The sequence below is a fragment of the Peromyscus californicus genome, unplaced genomic scaffold (genome assembly GCF_007827085.1).
Source record: "Peromyscus californicus insignis strain IS unplaced genomic scaffold, ASM782708v3 Scaffold_11__1_contigs__length_118956290, whole genome shotgun sequence".
NCBI classification, from domain to species: domain Eukaryota; kingdom Metazoa; phylum Chordata; class Mammalia; order Rodentia; family Cricetidae; genus Peromyscus; species Peromyscus californicus.
In genome coordinates, this window is record NW_026294402.1 from 19902254 (window position 1) to 19919881 (window position 17628).

The 17628-nt window shown below is 42.3% G+C and overlaps 1 protein-coding gene across 1 annotated transcript in view; it reads left to right on the plus strand.

Annotated features, from left to right (window-relative positions):
• Npsr1 (neuropeptide S receptor 1) overlaps positions 1-17333 on the plus strand; it is a 192155-nt gene extending 174822 nt beyond the window's left edge. Inside the window, exons 6-9 of the mRNA XM_052754966.1 lie at positions 3940-4016; positions 11257-11343; positions 14826-15006; positions 15988-17333. Of these exons, the coding sequence (XP_052610926.1) occupies positions 3940-4016; positions 11257-11343; positions 14826-15006; positions 15988-16078 (436 nt within the window). The 3' untranslated portion in view covers positions 16079-17333. The remainder of the gene's footprint in view (positions 1-3939; positions 4017-11256; positions 11344-14825; positions 15007-15987) is intronic.
• Positions 17334-17628: the final 295 nt, after the last annotated feature.

Sequence of the window (17628 nt, forward strand, 5' to 3'; positions counted from 1 at the left end):
CTAAGTTAAATCAAGACCAGATAAACTATTTAAATAGTCCAATAACCCCTAACGAAATAGAAACAGTCATTAAAAGTCTCCCAACCAAAAAAAGCCCAGGACCAGATGGTTTCAGCACAGAATTCTACCAGATCTTCAAAGAAGAGTTAATACCAATACTCTCTAAATTGTTCCACACAATAGAAACAGAAGGAACATTACCAAACTCCTTCTACGAGGCTACAATTACCCTAATTCCTAAACCAAACAAGGATACAACAAAGAAAGAGAACTACAGACCGATCTCCGTCATGAACATTGATGCAAAATTACTCAATAAAATACTGGCAAACAGACTCCAAGAACACATCAAAACAATTATCCACCATGATCAAGTAGGATTCATTCCAGGGATGCAAGGGTGGTTCAACATACGAAAGTCCGTCAATGTAATACACCATATAAACAAACTCAAAGAAAAAAACCATATGATCATCTCACTGGATGCAGAAAAGGCATTTGACAAAATCCAACACCCCTTTATGATAAAGGTATTGGAGCGATCAGGAATACAGGGAACATACCTAAACATAATAAAGGCAATTTACAGCAAGCCAACATCAAATTAAATGGAGAGAAACTCAAAGCAATTCCACTAAAATCAGGAACGAGGCAAGGCTGTCCACTCTCCCCATACTTATTCAATATAGTACTTGAAGTTCTAGCCAGAGCAATAAGACAACATAAGGAGATTAAGGGGATACAAATTGGAAAGGAAGAAGTCAAGCTTTCCCTATTTGCAGATGACATGATAGTATACTTGAGCGACCCCAAAGATTCCACCAAGGAACTGATACAGCTTATAAACACCTTCAGCAACATAGCAGGATACAAGATCAACTCAAAAAAATCAGTAGCCCTCCTATATACAATGGACAAAGAAGCAGAGAAGGAAATCAGAGATACATCACCCTTTACTATAGCCACAAATGACATAAAATACCTTGGGGTAACACTAACCAAGCAAGTGAAGGACCTATATGACAAGAACTTTAAGTCCCTGAAAAAAGAAATTGAAGAAGATGTCAGAAAATGGAAAGATCTCCCATGCTCATGGATAGGCAGGACTAACATAGTAAAAATGGCAATCTTACCAAAAGCAATCTACAGATTCAATGCAATCCCCATCAAAATACCAACACAATTCTTCACAGACCTGGAAAAAATAATACTCAACTTCATATGGAAAAACAAAAAACCCAGGATAGCCAAAGGAATCCTGTACAATAACACAACTTCTGGAGGCATCACGATCCCTGACTTCAAGCTCTACTATAGAGCTACAGTAATAAAAACAGCTTGGTACTGGCATAAAAACTGACATGTGGACCAATGGAATCGAATTGAAGACCCTGACATTAATCCGCACACCTATGAACATATAATTTTTGACAAAGAAGCCAAAAGTGCACAATGGAAAAAAGAAAGCATCTTCAACAAATGGTGCTGGCAAAACTGGATATCAACATGTAGAAGGCTGCAAATAGATCCATATCTATCACCGTGCACAAAACTTAAGTCCAAGTGGATCAAGGACCTCAACATAAATCCAGCTACTCTGAACCTGCTAGAAGAGAAAGTAGGAAGTAGTCTTGAACGCATTGGCATAGGAGATCACTTCCTAAATAGAACACCAGTAGCACAGACTCTGAGAGAAACAATCAATCAATGGGACCTCTTGAAACTGAGAAGCTTTTGTAGAGCAAAGGATACGGTCAACAAGGCAAAGCGACAGCCTACAGAATGGGAAAAGATCTTCACCAACCCCACATCTGACAGAGGACTGATATCCAGAATATATAAGGAATTCAAGAAATTAGACATCAAAATGTCCAACAGTCCAATTAAGAAATGGGCTATAGAACTAAACAGAGAATTCTCAACAGAGGAAACTCAAATGGCCGAAAGACATTTAAGGAACTGCTCAACATCCCTAATCATCAGGGAAATGCAAATCAAAACAACTCTGAGATACCACCTTACGCCTGTCAGAATGGCTAAGATCAAAAACACTGAAGACACCTTATGCTGGAGAGGATGTGGAGCTAGGGGAACTCTCCTCCACTGCTGGTGGGAATGCAAGCTTGTACAACCACTTTGGAAATCAATATGGCGCTTTCTTAGAAAATTGGGAATCAATCTCCCCCAAGATCCAGCTATACCACTCTTGGGCATATACCCAAGAAATGCTCAACCACACCATAAGAGCACTTGTTCAGCTATGTTCATATCAGCATTGTTTGTAATAGCCAGAACATGGAAACAACCCAGATGCCCTTCAACTGAAGAATGGATAAACAAAATGTGGTACATATACACAATGGAATACTACTCAGCAGAGAAAAACAATGGCATCATGAGGTTTGCAGACAAATGGATGGATCTAGAAAAAATCATCCTGAGTGAGGTAACCCAGACTCAGAAAGACAAACATGGTATGTACTCACTCATAGCAGGATACTAGACATGAAACAAGGATGACTTGTCTGCTACTCACATCACCAGGGAGGCTACCTGGAAAACAGGACCCCAAGAAAGACACAGGGATCACCCAATGACAGAGAAATGGAATGAGATCTACATGAACAGCCTGGACATGAGTGGGGGTAATGAAAGGCGAGGGTTGAGGGAAAGAGAGCTTGGGGGAGCAGGAGATCCCAGCTGGATCAACAACAGAGAGGGAGAACAAGGAATAGGAGACCATGGTAAATGAAGACCACATGAGAATAGGAAGAAGCAAAGTGCTAGAGAGGCCCACAGAAATCCACAAAGATACCCACACAACAGACTGCTGGCAATGGTCGAGAGACAGCCCGAACTGACCTACTCTGGTGATGGGATGGCCAAACACCCTAATTGTTGTGCTAGAAACTTCATCCAACTACTGAGGGATCTGGATGCAGAGATCCATGACTAGGCCCTGGGTGGATCTCTGGGAGTCCAATTAGCGAGAATGAGGAGGGTTTATATGAGCGAGAATTGTTGAGACCAAGGTTGGATAAAGCACAGGGACAAATAGCCAAATGAATGGAAACACATGAACTATGAACCAATGGCTGAGGGGTCCCCACTGGATCAGGCCCTCTGAATGGGTGAGACAGCTGATTGGCTTGATCTGTTTGGGAGGCATCCAGGCAGTGGGACCAGATCTTGTGCTCATTGCATGAGTTGGCTGTTTGAAACCTGGGGCCTATGCAGGATTTTTTGGCTCGGCCTGGGAGGAGGGGACTAGACCTACCTGGACTGAGTCTACCAGGTTGACCTCAGTCTGTGGGGAAGGCTTTGCCCTGGAGGAGATGGGAATGGGGGGGGGGGGTTGGGGGGAAGGTGAGGGGGACAGGAGGGGGGGAACAAGGGAATCCGTGGCTGATATGTAGAACTGAATTGTATTGCAAAATAAATTTAAAAAAAAAAAAAAAAGAAACTCAACTTCATTGAAAAAGAAGAAGATAAATATGGAGGTTGACTTCTGATATCAACCATAGGCCTCTACATACTTCCTCTCCTCCCACCCACCCCCACACACTCACTGGAAAGTATGAAAACTAAATAATATATATATATATATATATATATATATATATATATATATACATAACCCTATGTACATAACCCTCTTTCTACCTTCAAAGGTTATGTTGTTTGAATTATAATCCATGCTATACTGCTGAATATCTAGATTATTTGACTCCTTCAGGTTTTCATCTCTTCATTGAAGAGACTAGCAGCTCCCTCCACCTCACTCTTATGGTCTCGGCAGGATAGCAAGCATAGCTGGCAGGGACAGTCGAGACCCCTCCAGTGCACCTTTTCAAGGGGAAATGGGGGTAGTTAGTCCTCTGGATCCTCACACTAGGGACTGATCAGCCATGTTAATGTTTCCTCTGGTTCCTTCTGCAGTGTCATCTATGGCCTTGTGATCCGAACTATTTGGATTAAAAGCAAAGCCCATGAGACAGTGATTTCCAACTGCTCAGGTAAGGCTCCGAGTCTCTCAACTCTCCTGCAGAACTTCTCCTCTAGCGGTACAATCTGTGACTGCCTGGATCCACAAGCCTCCTTGGTTACAGAAAGACTCAACAACAGAGCCCCCCAAAATCTTCCCAGAGGGCTCTGTCTTCCATTCAGCCTCCCTGAAAACTCTGGAAGAAGGCAGGCAAGATGGTTCAGGATATTAAGGCATTTGTTGCCAAACCTGAGAACCTGAGTTCAACACCCAAAATTCACATAGTAGAAAGAGAGAATGGACTCCAGAAAGTTGTCTGCTAAACCCCACACAAATAAGTAATAAATAAAATGCAAAAGGAAGAGGGCACTTTGAGCTTGTTCGATTGTACAAATGTAGTCCCTTGAAGCAGCACTTGAGGCAGCATGGGGAGTGACCCCAGTTGTGTACCAGGCACGAAGAAGCTTGAGAGTACAACACATCTACCAAACCTGAAGATGGGCTTCTCTGTTTGGCTGGAATTTAGAAATCGGTAAATCTACCATCTGATTACAGGATGATCTTAGCCTTGAAGTCAGGTGCAACTCAGTCCACATGTTTTCTCTGATATTTAGCCCAACAAGACTGGAACTGAGACAGCCCTTCCCCAAGTTCCATTTCACTGAACTTAGTTACAGGGCACCTCTAGGAGTACTATATCTGGTTAGGTTACACTGGAAAAGACCCAACCAACCAATGAGCCAGAAAGAAGAAAGGTTTCTGGCTTTTCTATAATGTGGCATTTATGGAGAATGAGACTACTCAGCTTAGGTCCCACACTTCTCCTATCCCTTATGTGAACACACACATACCCTGCAGGCGCACATGCACAAAATATCTACAAATGTTCACACACTTAAACTTCTACATACTATAACACACACACACACACACACACACACACACACACACACACACACACACACACACACACACCACAGCACACATGCCATCTGCACTTAGACAAGGACCATAAAGTGCTATACAAAACATTAGAAGAAGCTAGCTTCTGCTCCGGATCTATCACGGTGAGCTACACCACCTTACAAAGTCATGTGACTTCCCTGGGCTCCAGTGAGTTAACTGAGTAGCTGCATTAGATTCTTTCTAACATTTGTTTAGACTTGGGCACCCCAAATCTGCCCTAGCCATAGATGGACCTTGGTTTATCATGGTGGAAATTTCTTTCCCCATGTGATAGGAGATAACCAAGAGGCTCCACAAGGTTTATTGGATGTGAGCCTATGTGTCTCTTTCCCTAGAGAATTCAGAGAGGTATGCAAAGCTTGGCATCTCCATCTTAGTGCAGGTGAGTTCTGCTGTGTTCTCCTGTGTACCTGAAGCAGTACAGGGCAATGGGCACAAATCCCAGTGGTACAGTCAGGACAGAGGGACAGACAGAGCATCTGCTATTGACCACTGCACATCCTTCCCATTTGTTACTCCTCTAAGCCCTGCCCAACTTCTAAGGTGCTATTTTGCAGATTAAAAAAAAAAAATGGCCTGAAGGTGAGGTGTCTTGCAGTTTCTCTATGTAGCACATGGTGACATGACCAGGATTCAAGTGCACGTGACTGATCAGAATACCCAGCTGTTCCACTTAAGCCAGTCCACCTCCCACGGGGAAGGAAATGATTGGAAGAGAACTGATAAATGACTTGTAAAAGAGCTCAAATTCACCCCTCCCAAAAAAGGTTTTTATTAAAAATTCAAACTCAAGATCTTTGGCCCAGCATACCATCCACAGCACTCCCCTGGAGCAGCCTCCCTGGCCCATCCCTAAAGCATTTTTCTCTCTTTGAAGGTTCAGGGTCTGGTTTGGTTGAGGTAGCTAGGGTCCTGTTGTTCCAGATTTCAACCCTCTATCCTGTGATTTCCGCCCATTGAGGAAGGTTGGTGTGCTCCTCCCTGCCTATCCCTCTGAGCTCTCACCCTCCCTTCCTCACTCCCAACAGCTCTCCTGTTGCCTGCACTCCTCACCCCATGAGCTATGATGAAGCTTACCTCATTTTCCATGAGTTCAACAATCAGAAAATGAAGCAAGACACACACAGCCAGAGCGATCTGGGGTGATCCTCAGCAGACCTCCCTATCCACTGTTGTGGCTAGCTCCTTTCTCTCCGTAGAGTCCCTTATATCTCCTTTCTGTTGTATTTTTTAGTGGCAGCATTGGACTTTCCCAACCTCCAAGACTGAATCAGTACAAAGCCACTTAGAGATGTACGTCCACTAAAGGCACAGCATTGCCTTTCCCTAAATTAGAAAAGTTAGAAATGGCTACTGTCAGTTTTCACTACTTAATATAATTTTGAGTCTCCATTACACCTGTGTTTAGCTTGTCACCATCTGTGGCCTCCTTCCAGAACGAGGCTAGCTGCTATTCTCAGACTATCATATCCTGACTGTGTTTTATTCATCAATGGACTTGCTTTGACATCCCTTGTGTCAGGACAGCCAAGCCTCTCAGGAGTTGGATGGTAATGGGGTCTCCAGTAGTGCTGACATGCCAGAGTTATTGCTCATCAACAAGGTACATTGGCTAAGATTAGTGTGAACAGACGCTCACTTTGTAAACACTGCCTGCCAAGCCCAAGTCACTCTTAGTGTGGAGCCCTTCTTCTTGCTGACAAGTGTGTTTACTTTTTCCCACCCAGAGGCTGACTCAAAGAAAAAAGAAAAGGAACAGTTTCACAAATGACCCAAAGGCTTTCCCACACACAGATGTCATAGACCTCAAACATTAGCTCTTATGAGGTTGGATGTGTTTGAATTCTAGAAGAAACTATACCTTATGGTGAGGGCATTTACTGCATGAGGATGGGAGATTGGGAAGGGAAAGCCATGAAACTGACAAATTATAACATTTCTGGAGAGAACTGGGTCTCACCATCATGGCTTTGATGGTATGATGTGATCAATACTTCATCACACTGCATGTTTCAAATTCTATGAGGCAGAATGAGGTAGAGAAAAAAACTTTAGACTAGGAACTAGGTTAACTTTCTGCTTTGCAGCTTGATGGCTTTATGATGAGCCCATGAAGTGCTCTCAGCACCAGCTTCTTTAGTAGCTAAAAACAAAATGCCTTTACACCTGTTTCTAACAAAATGCATGAGAGATAAGTATAAGGATAGGAGCAAATGGCTAGTGTGGATTTTGTAGCTAGAGAGATTCCATATCATTAATATGTTGGCTTGTCCCAGCTGATCTGCAAACTAATACAATTCCTTTCAAAGGAGAATGAAAACATTTTATTGTGTCTGGCAGATGTTTTTTAAGACAGATAGAAACATTCAAGAGCCAAGAAAAATCCAAATTATTCCTGGAAAAATAGAACAAAGTAGAAATATTTTTCTGTGCCAAATATGAGTTTATTGTAAAGGCAAAGCTATTAGTACAGGGTTGCTGACATAAAATACATAACAGTAGAAAATAATGTGCTCCCAAACCGATCTATACATGCATAAATTCTTGACATATGTCAGAAGATGGTGGGGAAAGAAATTAAAACTTTACTTCAATCCATAGACAAACATAACTTCAGGGAAATTAGTGTTATATGTAAAAAAGTTTTTTTTAATTTTTAAACAAAAGCTAGATAATATCTTTATGACATTGGAAAAGATTTTTAAGACAAGATAGATGCTACATTAAATTGCAAATGAAAATGGGTTTGTTTGACTGTGTGTGGGCATTGTAAAAGCCAGTCTGCACACTCGAGGAGTGTGACCAGAAAAAGGTGAACAGAGAGAAGGCATGGAGAACTCCTAAAGATCAACTGGAAAGGAGATTTTAAAGACAATCACATGTAAAAACTCAGCAAAACATGAGCAGGCATTTGTCAGAAAGGAAAACCAGACTCACAGCTCCATTAATAATTAGGGAAGTGTGGGTTTAATTCCCAAGTAGACCCAACTGTCCGCCCACAGAATTGGTTTAAAAAAAATGATCTGATGAATCTAAGGACTGGCATGCACATGAATCTCATGGTTTTCAGTTTGCTTGGCAGTAACATTCCTCACGCATGCATCAGGTGGCTGGTCTGTTTGCTTCTAATCTGTCTCACATGCTGGCAACCATCAAGCTCTAAAACCCTCAGATCTAAACCTTGCTTTTCTTCCCTTCCTGGTCCCCATCTCTCCACTCAGTAGACATCATTCTTGGGCCTCTGAAGCAACAAGTGGGAAGCCAAGTCCTTGGTCTGATCTTTGCCTCAAGGATAAATCTTAAAAGGATATTTTCTGGTTAAAATTCCTCAATGTTAATAGCTTCATTGGGGAACGGGGCTGTTCTTGTCTGGATCTGCACATTTAGAAAGGGCCACTGGCTGATTGAAGGCTGCTTTGTATTTTCACTTCACATGAGGCCATACAAGAAATATGTCCAGGGCATTCCAGAGGCAGTTGGTATTTAAAACTCTATAAAATGAGAAATTTGGAGACTTTCTCTAACTCCTTCATTGTCCTTGTTAAGTCAACCAACTCCAATTGAAGCTCATCTCTTTTTCTCCAGTTCCTTCCTAAACACGGCCGGCAACAAATCAATACCATAACCATCAAGCTAATACACTATTAGCACTCAGTTTACCTCCCTCATCTCCTGTGCTCTGACAGAGTGGGCACACAGATCATCTTGCCAGACTCAGCATGTGGCTCATCCCTACACAGATCACCAGTATCCCAGGTTCCCGCCACGGGCTCCCTGCCTTCTCAGTGTCTTGTGTTCTGTGTTTCTATTATGACAACATTACATATACAGTACCAATGTCTGCTAGGGGATGGGAAACTCTAGCAGCTATAAAAACTCTAAAACAAGAGCACCCTTAACAAAACAGAAGGGCTTTTAAATATTTATTTATTTTTATTTTATGTGTGAGTATTTCCCAGCATGTGTGTATGTGCACTATGATCATGCTTGGTACCCATGAAAGCCAGAAGAGGGCATGGATTCCTTGGGGCTGGAGGGGTTTTTTGCCTAAAATAAAGGGCAGAGTACAAAAACAACTAACCTGTGCGACAGGAAGAGAATTCACCTCTATTCAAATTCACCTCTTTCAAAATTCACCAGAGGGTAGTGTTTCCGTAGCATAGAGGTTAAAGGTCCAGAGGACCAGTCCCCAGATCCAGGTGCTGAGCCCACATGGAGAATGGCATTCTGGGCCAGCAAGAAGGCTCAGTGAATAAAGGTGCCTTCTGCTTAAGCCAGAGTCAATCCCTGGAAGCTATGTAGAGGTGGAAGGACAAATCCAACTCCACAAACATGTCCCCTGACCTCCAAATATTCATCATGGCATTCGTGTTCTGTTCTCCACAATAATAAGTATACAGTTAGAGGCTGGTGAGGTGGCTCAGCAGTTAAGAGCACTAACCACTCTCCCAGAGGTCCTGAGTTCAATTCCCTGCAACCACAAGGTGGCTCACAACCATCTATAAATGGGATCTGATGCCCTCTTCTGGCAGGCAGGTGTTCATACAGACAGAGCACTCACATTAAAAAAAAAAAAAAAAACAAATAAAACTTCAAAGAAAAAGTAGGAAAAAATAATTACATAATTACATAAACAAACAAGAAATAATGACATCCTGGTAACTCTGAAGGAGCCTGAATCTTTGGGTAGGTTTAAAACTGGAGCTGACCCTTTAGAGATCAAATCTCTGGCATGAACCCACTACAGTTACACTCTGGAACTAAGGCGGTGTTAGCAAGCATGCTTTTTCCAGCTTCAGATCTAATGAGCCCGCTGCCTCCCAGCGTCCCAAGCCATTCATCCAGTGACAGCTGAATTTCACTGCTTTCAGTACAGCTCAGTGCCAAGTCCTGAGTAGAATAATCCTTTTATCTTCCAATAAAGGGGAATTACCTGCATTCTGTAACTCAGCTCGCTTTGAAGAGCTGTCTTTGGAGCTGGAGGCTTTGCATTTCCTGCAGTGGTCACATTAAAGATGATTCTCACTGATCTCATTGGGAGATCCAGAGGGCAGGGAGTTGATGATATTGTCAACTAGTCATCCTGTGGCAAGTGTTGAGATTTTCCATTTTTAAAGATTTCAGAGCACAAATGTCATTCTCAAAAACTTTTCTGAAAGACAAATTAAGTTTTCAAAGCCACACTGTTTAGGGACCAGCTGTTACCTTGGGCCAGCATGTGGGGACACTTCGAAAGAACATAATTTGATCTGCTATCATCTTTCCCTGCCCCTGTGGAGATAATCTCACCCTGATAATTTCCTGCTGTCTATGGCAACACCATTGTATAATAGACTGTCTAGAGTAGTAACACTCTCAGTTTTCTTCTACAAAGACAGCTCACGTTCATCCCCAAACACTGTTAAAACATAATTCATTCCTAGTGGCGAGATGATTGACATGCCAGGATAGAGCTTGACATCTGAAATACATTTTTATTTTATTTTCCAAATTAGGAAACAAAGGCTGGGAACTTTAGGCAACTTTCCCAAGTTTTCCAAAGGCTTGTTCACTGAGTGTGTGTAAAGGTTTCATGTCCTATGAGATGGGAAGCTCTGAGAGTACCAACTTCTTCAGACCAATGTTCCATCCCCTAGTCCCCTTCTCTTTACTCATGTCATTAGATCTAGTGCACTTTCCACACATCTTAATCAACCATAGTTTTTATAACTACTTCTCCATTGTAAGAAGTAGGTGTTGATCTATTCAACACGCATTTGTCAATCCTTCAATCCATGGACTTGAATTATGACAAAAGCCCTCTCCACAGATTATCATAGTCATCCCTTGTCTGGTTTGCCTTCAGATACTAGTCATGTATGATTGGAGTTTATGTGTAGGTTCAGATGTGCCTGTGTCCTGCAACTTGGGCTTTACAGAGAGCAGAGTTTCACAGGGAGATCAGTGAATTGGTCTGGAGAAGCCATTCTAGGGGGTAGCTGAAGTGACTACATGGGTGTCTCAGCACAGCTCAAGCCTGAGAGCAGCCCTCAACAAGTGGCCTCCACCCCTTGTAGCTCTGTGGCCTAACTCTAGCTCTGGCTGATTCGGGTAGTCTGACCTTAGCTTCTAAGAGAGTGTGGGCACCCTGTGGCAGTTGCATGAGGTTGCAAATTGAACAGCTCCTAACAGCCCTTCCTGAGCCACCTTAGTCTAAGAATGTCCCAGAGGAGCAGGACATCAGCAGGTCTGTAAGTCTAACCTTCAGACTTCCTGTTGACAGAAATCGTCTTCTCCATTTTACCATCCTCTCTTTCTATCTACAGGTGGCAAACTATGCAGCAGCTACAACCGAGGGCTCATCTCCAAAGCAAAAATCAAGGCCATCAAGTATAGCATCGTCATTATCCTCGGTGAGCAATGACCCTCCTTGTGTCACAAATCTGTACAAACATTCCGAAAGCAAGCTGGGGATGGGCAGGCCATGCAGGGAAGGAATGTGTTACAGACACTTCCACCTTTCACTAGAACAAAAGGCACAGGATTCACCAGTGTGTCTGGCTGCTTCAAGAGCCAATAACTGGCTCCTAATCCCTCTCTCTGTGAGTATAGTTGCCCACCAAAATCATGGGCTGGATCACTCAGAAACGATCTGATTAGGACTGAACTACCTGGAGCTTATATTCAAATCACCCTTGTATCGGTTATTTCATTTAAGACATTGTCTCCCCACAAAAAAAAGTAGATGTGCATTCTTTTTCTTCTGGATATTTAATTTTGGAGTCAATAATACCTCCCTTATGGCCACAACTTATATTCCTCACCCTTCTTGTCTTCTGTTCTTTACTTTCTACACTTAGAATCCATAAAATCAGTTTGCACTGCTGTCTGTCCAAAATGCTCAGGCAGATGCATGGCTTACTTCCTCTTACTTTGTTCCCCAACAATGACACCTCCTCAGGCTTCCCTGACAGGTCTTTTTAAATAACTCTCCTCTAGTTTCATTTCAACTTGATGATTCTTCCCTGTTTCCTATTTGTATCTAACATGAGACACATTCGTAAATATAGTTTAATTAAGATATACCTTAATATAGGGTATATTATATATAATATATATATATTATATATATATAGTCTGCCTTTCCTGTCACAATTATAAATCCATAAGGGCAATGACTTGCCCTTGAGTTACTCATCTTATCCCAAAGCCTAAAGTTAGGTTATACACACACTACTGAGTTAATATTTATATACTAAACAAACGGATGCAGATATAGAAGGGAAGGAATTTGTGCTGCTTCCTTTTTATTTAGCTGATATACCTCATCTCTGCTTCTTTAGAAGCACTTAGAAGCCCCAAGAAGGCCTGAGTTGTGTGTCAAATCACAAGAATAGCTCTTTTCCCCTTTCTAAAATACAAAATGCCAAACAGACCCCATTGAGCATGACTCAGACATCAGAGTATAGACACACAGCACACAGCCATCTGAGCTGCAGAGGCAGTCACAGCTCACCAAGGCTCTAGGAACTCGTCCAGAAGCTTCTGAAGGAGATCAAAGATTCCTTGCCTTCATAACCAGAATCACAAATGCCCATTTTCTGGATTATGAGAAAGGGGATGAATGCCTAAACATGGAATCTCAAGCTGGTGTGTCCCTGTTCAATCAGAAATTATATCGACAGCCATATGAGGTCTGTTCAGCACACAGACAGGGGTGCCCACATGCAGGTCAGCATGCTGTCATAAGGAGATGGCCTATCTATAACAAATATTTTTATAATGCCCTTTAACCATCCTAAAGTGATAAGTATCAATGACACTAACTACTATGTTCTTTAAAGTCACCATACTGCTCTAATAATTAGCTACAGTAAGAGTAAAATTTAAAAAAAACTTACAATAGAGCAATGCCAGTTTCTATATGTAACTATATGGGCATAACTACACTGGAAGGGTAATAAAGAAATCATATGCCTACACCTGTACAGCTACAAATGACAACCAATACAGATGTTTTCATGGAGCCACACAAGTATCAGCAGTTTTACTGTCACTAACCTGATTTTCTGAGCAGGAAAAGAAACCCTGTTAAGGTTTCAAATTAAACAAACTCATCTCTCCTCTGTCTATAAGGGAACTGTATTTCTGAAAGCTTCAACATGTATTAAAAATATCCAGATGTACCTATAAAAATGGTTAACTCTCTAAACTACAGTGATTATATGCAGGATCCTCTCATACATAAATGCCAAGTTGATCATTTAAAAGATGTGTGGACAATATTGACTGACTGAACTGCTGCTTCCAACATGTGGAAGGACTGACATTCCTGCAAAACACACACACTGACACGCACACACACATGCATACACACACGCACACACACGTGCACACAGAAGCAGTGTTGCTCTTGGTGCACAACAATTATTCCACCAATGGGATTAACCACCCAGAGTGCAGAAAGATGGTGATCTTAGTTTTTTAATGACTCCCATTTAAGACATCAACAATGCTTATGGGGAGGAAATCATGAATTAATTTCTCATTTCCAAATTCTGAATCAAGTTCCTAAATCCCTATCAAATGATAATGGAAGATAGTTGTCCCTGCATGTAGATATTCATGGGTGCTGAACTTCCATTCTGGGAATAACTCTGGGGGTGAGAAAGGGTCAGGGAAATAAATTTACAATGATGTGACAAGATAGAAGGGAAGCAGGTTTGTGTACAGGTACCCAAGACTATACACAGTTCTGTGTTTGCCTGTATTAGCCAGAGAAATGGCAGGTAAATAGATGATAGCTAGCTCTGTGACAGAGAGATAGATGACACTAATAGAAGATAGATAGATAGATAGATAGATAGATAGATAGATAGATAGATAGATAGATGTTTTCCATAAGATTTTGCTTCATGGGCTCATGAAGGCCAAGAAATCTCAAGCTCCATGGTGAGGTGGGAAACTTGGGATAGCCACTAATGTGAATTCAAGTCCAGATCTGAACCCAAAGTTTCGAGAATAAAGTTGACTCTATGTTCCTGTTTAACTCCAAATGTTGGCCAGTATTCCACACTTGGTTCTCAAAGAGAACCAAGCAGAGAGAAGAAATTCTCACAGGTCCTTCTTGTTATAGTTGTACCTTCAATAGATCATATGAGGCCTATTCACCAGCAGAAGGCAAAAATCTCTCTCAGACACATCTAGAGTAATATTTAATCAAATGTCTGGGAACCTTGGATCCCTGTCAAGTTGACACATAAATCAATCATACAACAGTCATTCCCATATTCCATTTCTATCCTTTGAGGCATTGAACTCACATACAGTTGATCTGGACAAGAGTATTGGGTGAGTGATTTTGGGAGAGGTTAACTTTGACATAGAAAAGAAACGAGATCATAATGATCTCATTTATAGTTCATGCTTTAAAAATATCAGCAACAATTTATCTGCTGTATGTCCTAGAACTAGTGATCAATATGGTCAGATTTCATCCTGTTCTGTCTGTGGCAAGGGGTCTCTAAAGAGTCTTTCTCATTTTCCTTCAGCATTGTGATGGATGGGAGGCCCTGGCTGTTTCTGTCAGATCCCAGATTTTCTGCAATAAGTCTACACCAGCAGAAATCAGAACCACCTTTCCAGACAGAGAGGATCCAGAAAATCTCAGCTTAGGAATGTTGTCTCTGAGACATGTGCATATCCATACACATATTTAAGCAAGCATGTTTCAAACACATCAAACTGTTCACAACAGCATACCCAGGCCAGTATTTCTGAGAGAGCTCTAAGTGCCAAAGAACATCCCAGTTAAAATTCCAGTCATGATCATGATCAACCAAGAATGATACTTCAGGTGTGGCCACGATGGTGCTAATGGTTCTCTTCTCCCTAGCTTTCATCTGCTGCTGGAGCCCATACTTCCTCTTTGACATGTTGGACAATTTCAACCTCCTTCCAGACACCAAGGAGCGTTTCTATGCCTCCGTGATCATCCAGAACCTGCCAGCCCTGAACAGTGCCATCAACCCCCTCATCTACTGCATCTTCAGCAGCTCCATCTGCTTCCCCTGCAAGTAAGCTGTGTTCTCATTGGTGCCTAACACACCACCGGTTTTTACATCTAGACCCTGATTCTCACTTGCTTCCCAAAGCTCATCAGCGGGCAACACAACTCCCATTTCATGGATGAGGTGCTCAATGGTTAGGAAGTCCTCACTAGTTTGATGAATTCAATCCAGGGTTCAGGCCATGGCAGTGCTGTACAGGTGCAAGGCCTTGATTTTGATGGAAGCTTCCCCACATGAACTGCCTCAGTGTAAGCCTACTGGGAATATGATAGGGGACATTTTTACTACTTCAGAGGTGGTTTTACAAAGTAAGGCTCGCAAGACTGAGTGACATTGCTGAGGTTATACTGATCATTAGTAGCTGAGCTGAAATGTAATCCCCTGACAACTACTGTCATTCTGCTGTTTTTCATCTGTTCTCATCAGATATGGAGTAAATCGAGAAATTCATAGCACAGAGAATAATAATAGGATGGTTTAAGGCAGTGGGTCTCAACCTTCCTAATGCTGTGACTTTTAATACAAATCCTCATGCGGTGGTGACCCCCAACCATAAACTTACTTTGTTGCTACTTCATAACTGTAATTTTGCTACTGTTATGAATCATAATGTAAATATCTGATATGAGACTCCCAAGGGAGGTCATGACCCACAGGTTGGGCACCACTGGTTTAAGGCTTTGCCTAATGGCAGCAGCTGAGGTTCAGATCCTGCTTCTAGAAAGTCATGTGTGAACTTGGGCTGTGAACATCCGTAGGCCTCCTTTCTATATGTGAAAGTGGGGCAAAGAGCAGAGTCTCCTTGGCAATGATGTGTCCGTCCACTGGACTGTAACGACAGGTGCTGGAGAAAGAGGTTTGGTTGCTAAAGCTTAACAGGTGTCTGATCTTTAATGACCTTTCTTAACCATTATCTGTTAGCATCTATGCTGCTTTTGCATCAGGCTAAATCATGTCCCTTTGCTTCTTTATTCTGACTTTCTCTAGGGAGCAGAGGTCACAGGACTCCAGAATGACATACCGAGAGAGAAGCGAGAGGCAAGAGATGCAGATTCTCTCCAAGCCGGAATTCATCTAAACCCCGAAGCAGCAGTGCTAGGCTGAGCTCATTCAGTCCTCCTGGGTCTCCATCACCAGTCAGTGGATGTGCATGAAGCTTGAGCCACCCTGTCCCAGTCCTGTGTCACTTAACAGATGCATGAGGCAAACTTCCCAGTGAGGTCTTTCCAGCTGCAATGCGAGCACTAGCCAACATGAAACCATCACCTCTTCATGTCAGCTAGGGAAGATATTTCTCTCTTCCTAATTTTTCCCAGCCCTCCTTCCCACAGCTCAGCTTCTTGTGAACTGATGACACAGACAAGCAGAAAGATCTTGAAGGGCTCTCCCTGAGTCATCTAATTACAAGATTGAAAGTAAATACAAGAACTAACAAAGAGTAGACAGCTTTCCCCCAGTTTTGTATTAGAAATTTGGTGGGGATAGATGAGATATTTGCCCCTGAAATGCCAAGAAATTCACTTCTAGACCCTGGTACTGTACACATCCTCTATGTGCAGGAAGAGGTGTTGGCAGGAACAAGCTCCCAAGGCCATTGCATTGTGATTTCTGAAAGGGACAGTATAGCTTCCTGCTGAGCAAGGTCACCATGCAGGCACATTCTCACCTAGCAGAAAGATCACACTAAATAGTGATAGATCCTTGACCGTGAATCCCAGAGAGAGCTGAGACCTGGAACTCACAGGTCTTTGAGGCTGTGCTAAGGCTCTTTCCCTCCCTGTAGTCAACATCCAAGCCACTCTGAGCTCCATTCCACACACCTCGGGGACATTTTTGCCCAGCTTCACTCTCAGAAACCTCTTTACCTGGGAGTTAGCTCTATGGCCTTCCCAACATGATGTTCTTGCAAGCTCTTTGCTGCCTGTGTGCTGCAGCCTCTGTCCATCTGGTACCTCTGCAAGGAAGTGCTGGTTGGGCTTATTTTGACAGGTCTGCAATTCAGTATTTATAAGTATAATTCAAATGAAATATGATTAAATGTTTTCTAGTCAATTTTTTTTCTTCAGATATTGCCAGAAGTGGAAATGGCATCATTTGACTGTGTGTACGTCTCCACCCACGGCCCTGTGACGCGTGTGAGCATTCCTATATTTAGCTTCTCATACAGTCCTTGACATTGAAATCTCCTTGGCAAAATCCTCCCTTCCAGAGTTTAAACCTTTTCTTGTCCTTTCGGCTGACTGCTGGGTGCAGTCATTAATATGCTCAGTCTATTTTAACAACACCTTATTCCTCATTATTGTATCAGCTCAAAGACTGCTTGCTTAAGGTCATGGTGGCAATTTTTCCACAAATTTCTTTTTCAATTCCATCTGACTTTAGGGAAAGCATCTCTTTAGGCAGAAATCAGACACTTTACCAACTGTCTCTCAAAAAAAAATTATTCCCTAAGTTTGAGGAGACAGATTAATTTACCTTTCTGTCCGCACAACAGTTTTGAAGGCCACTTACTCTTCCTCCAATCAGCTAAACGTGAGCGAACAGGAGCTCTGAGTGGCTGAGAAGTGCTTTTCAGCATTTCCCTTTAAATCAAGATGTGCCACAGAAGACTCACAGAACTGTTGCTGA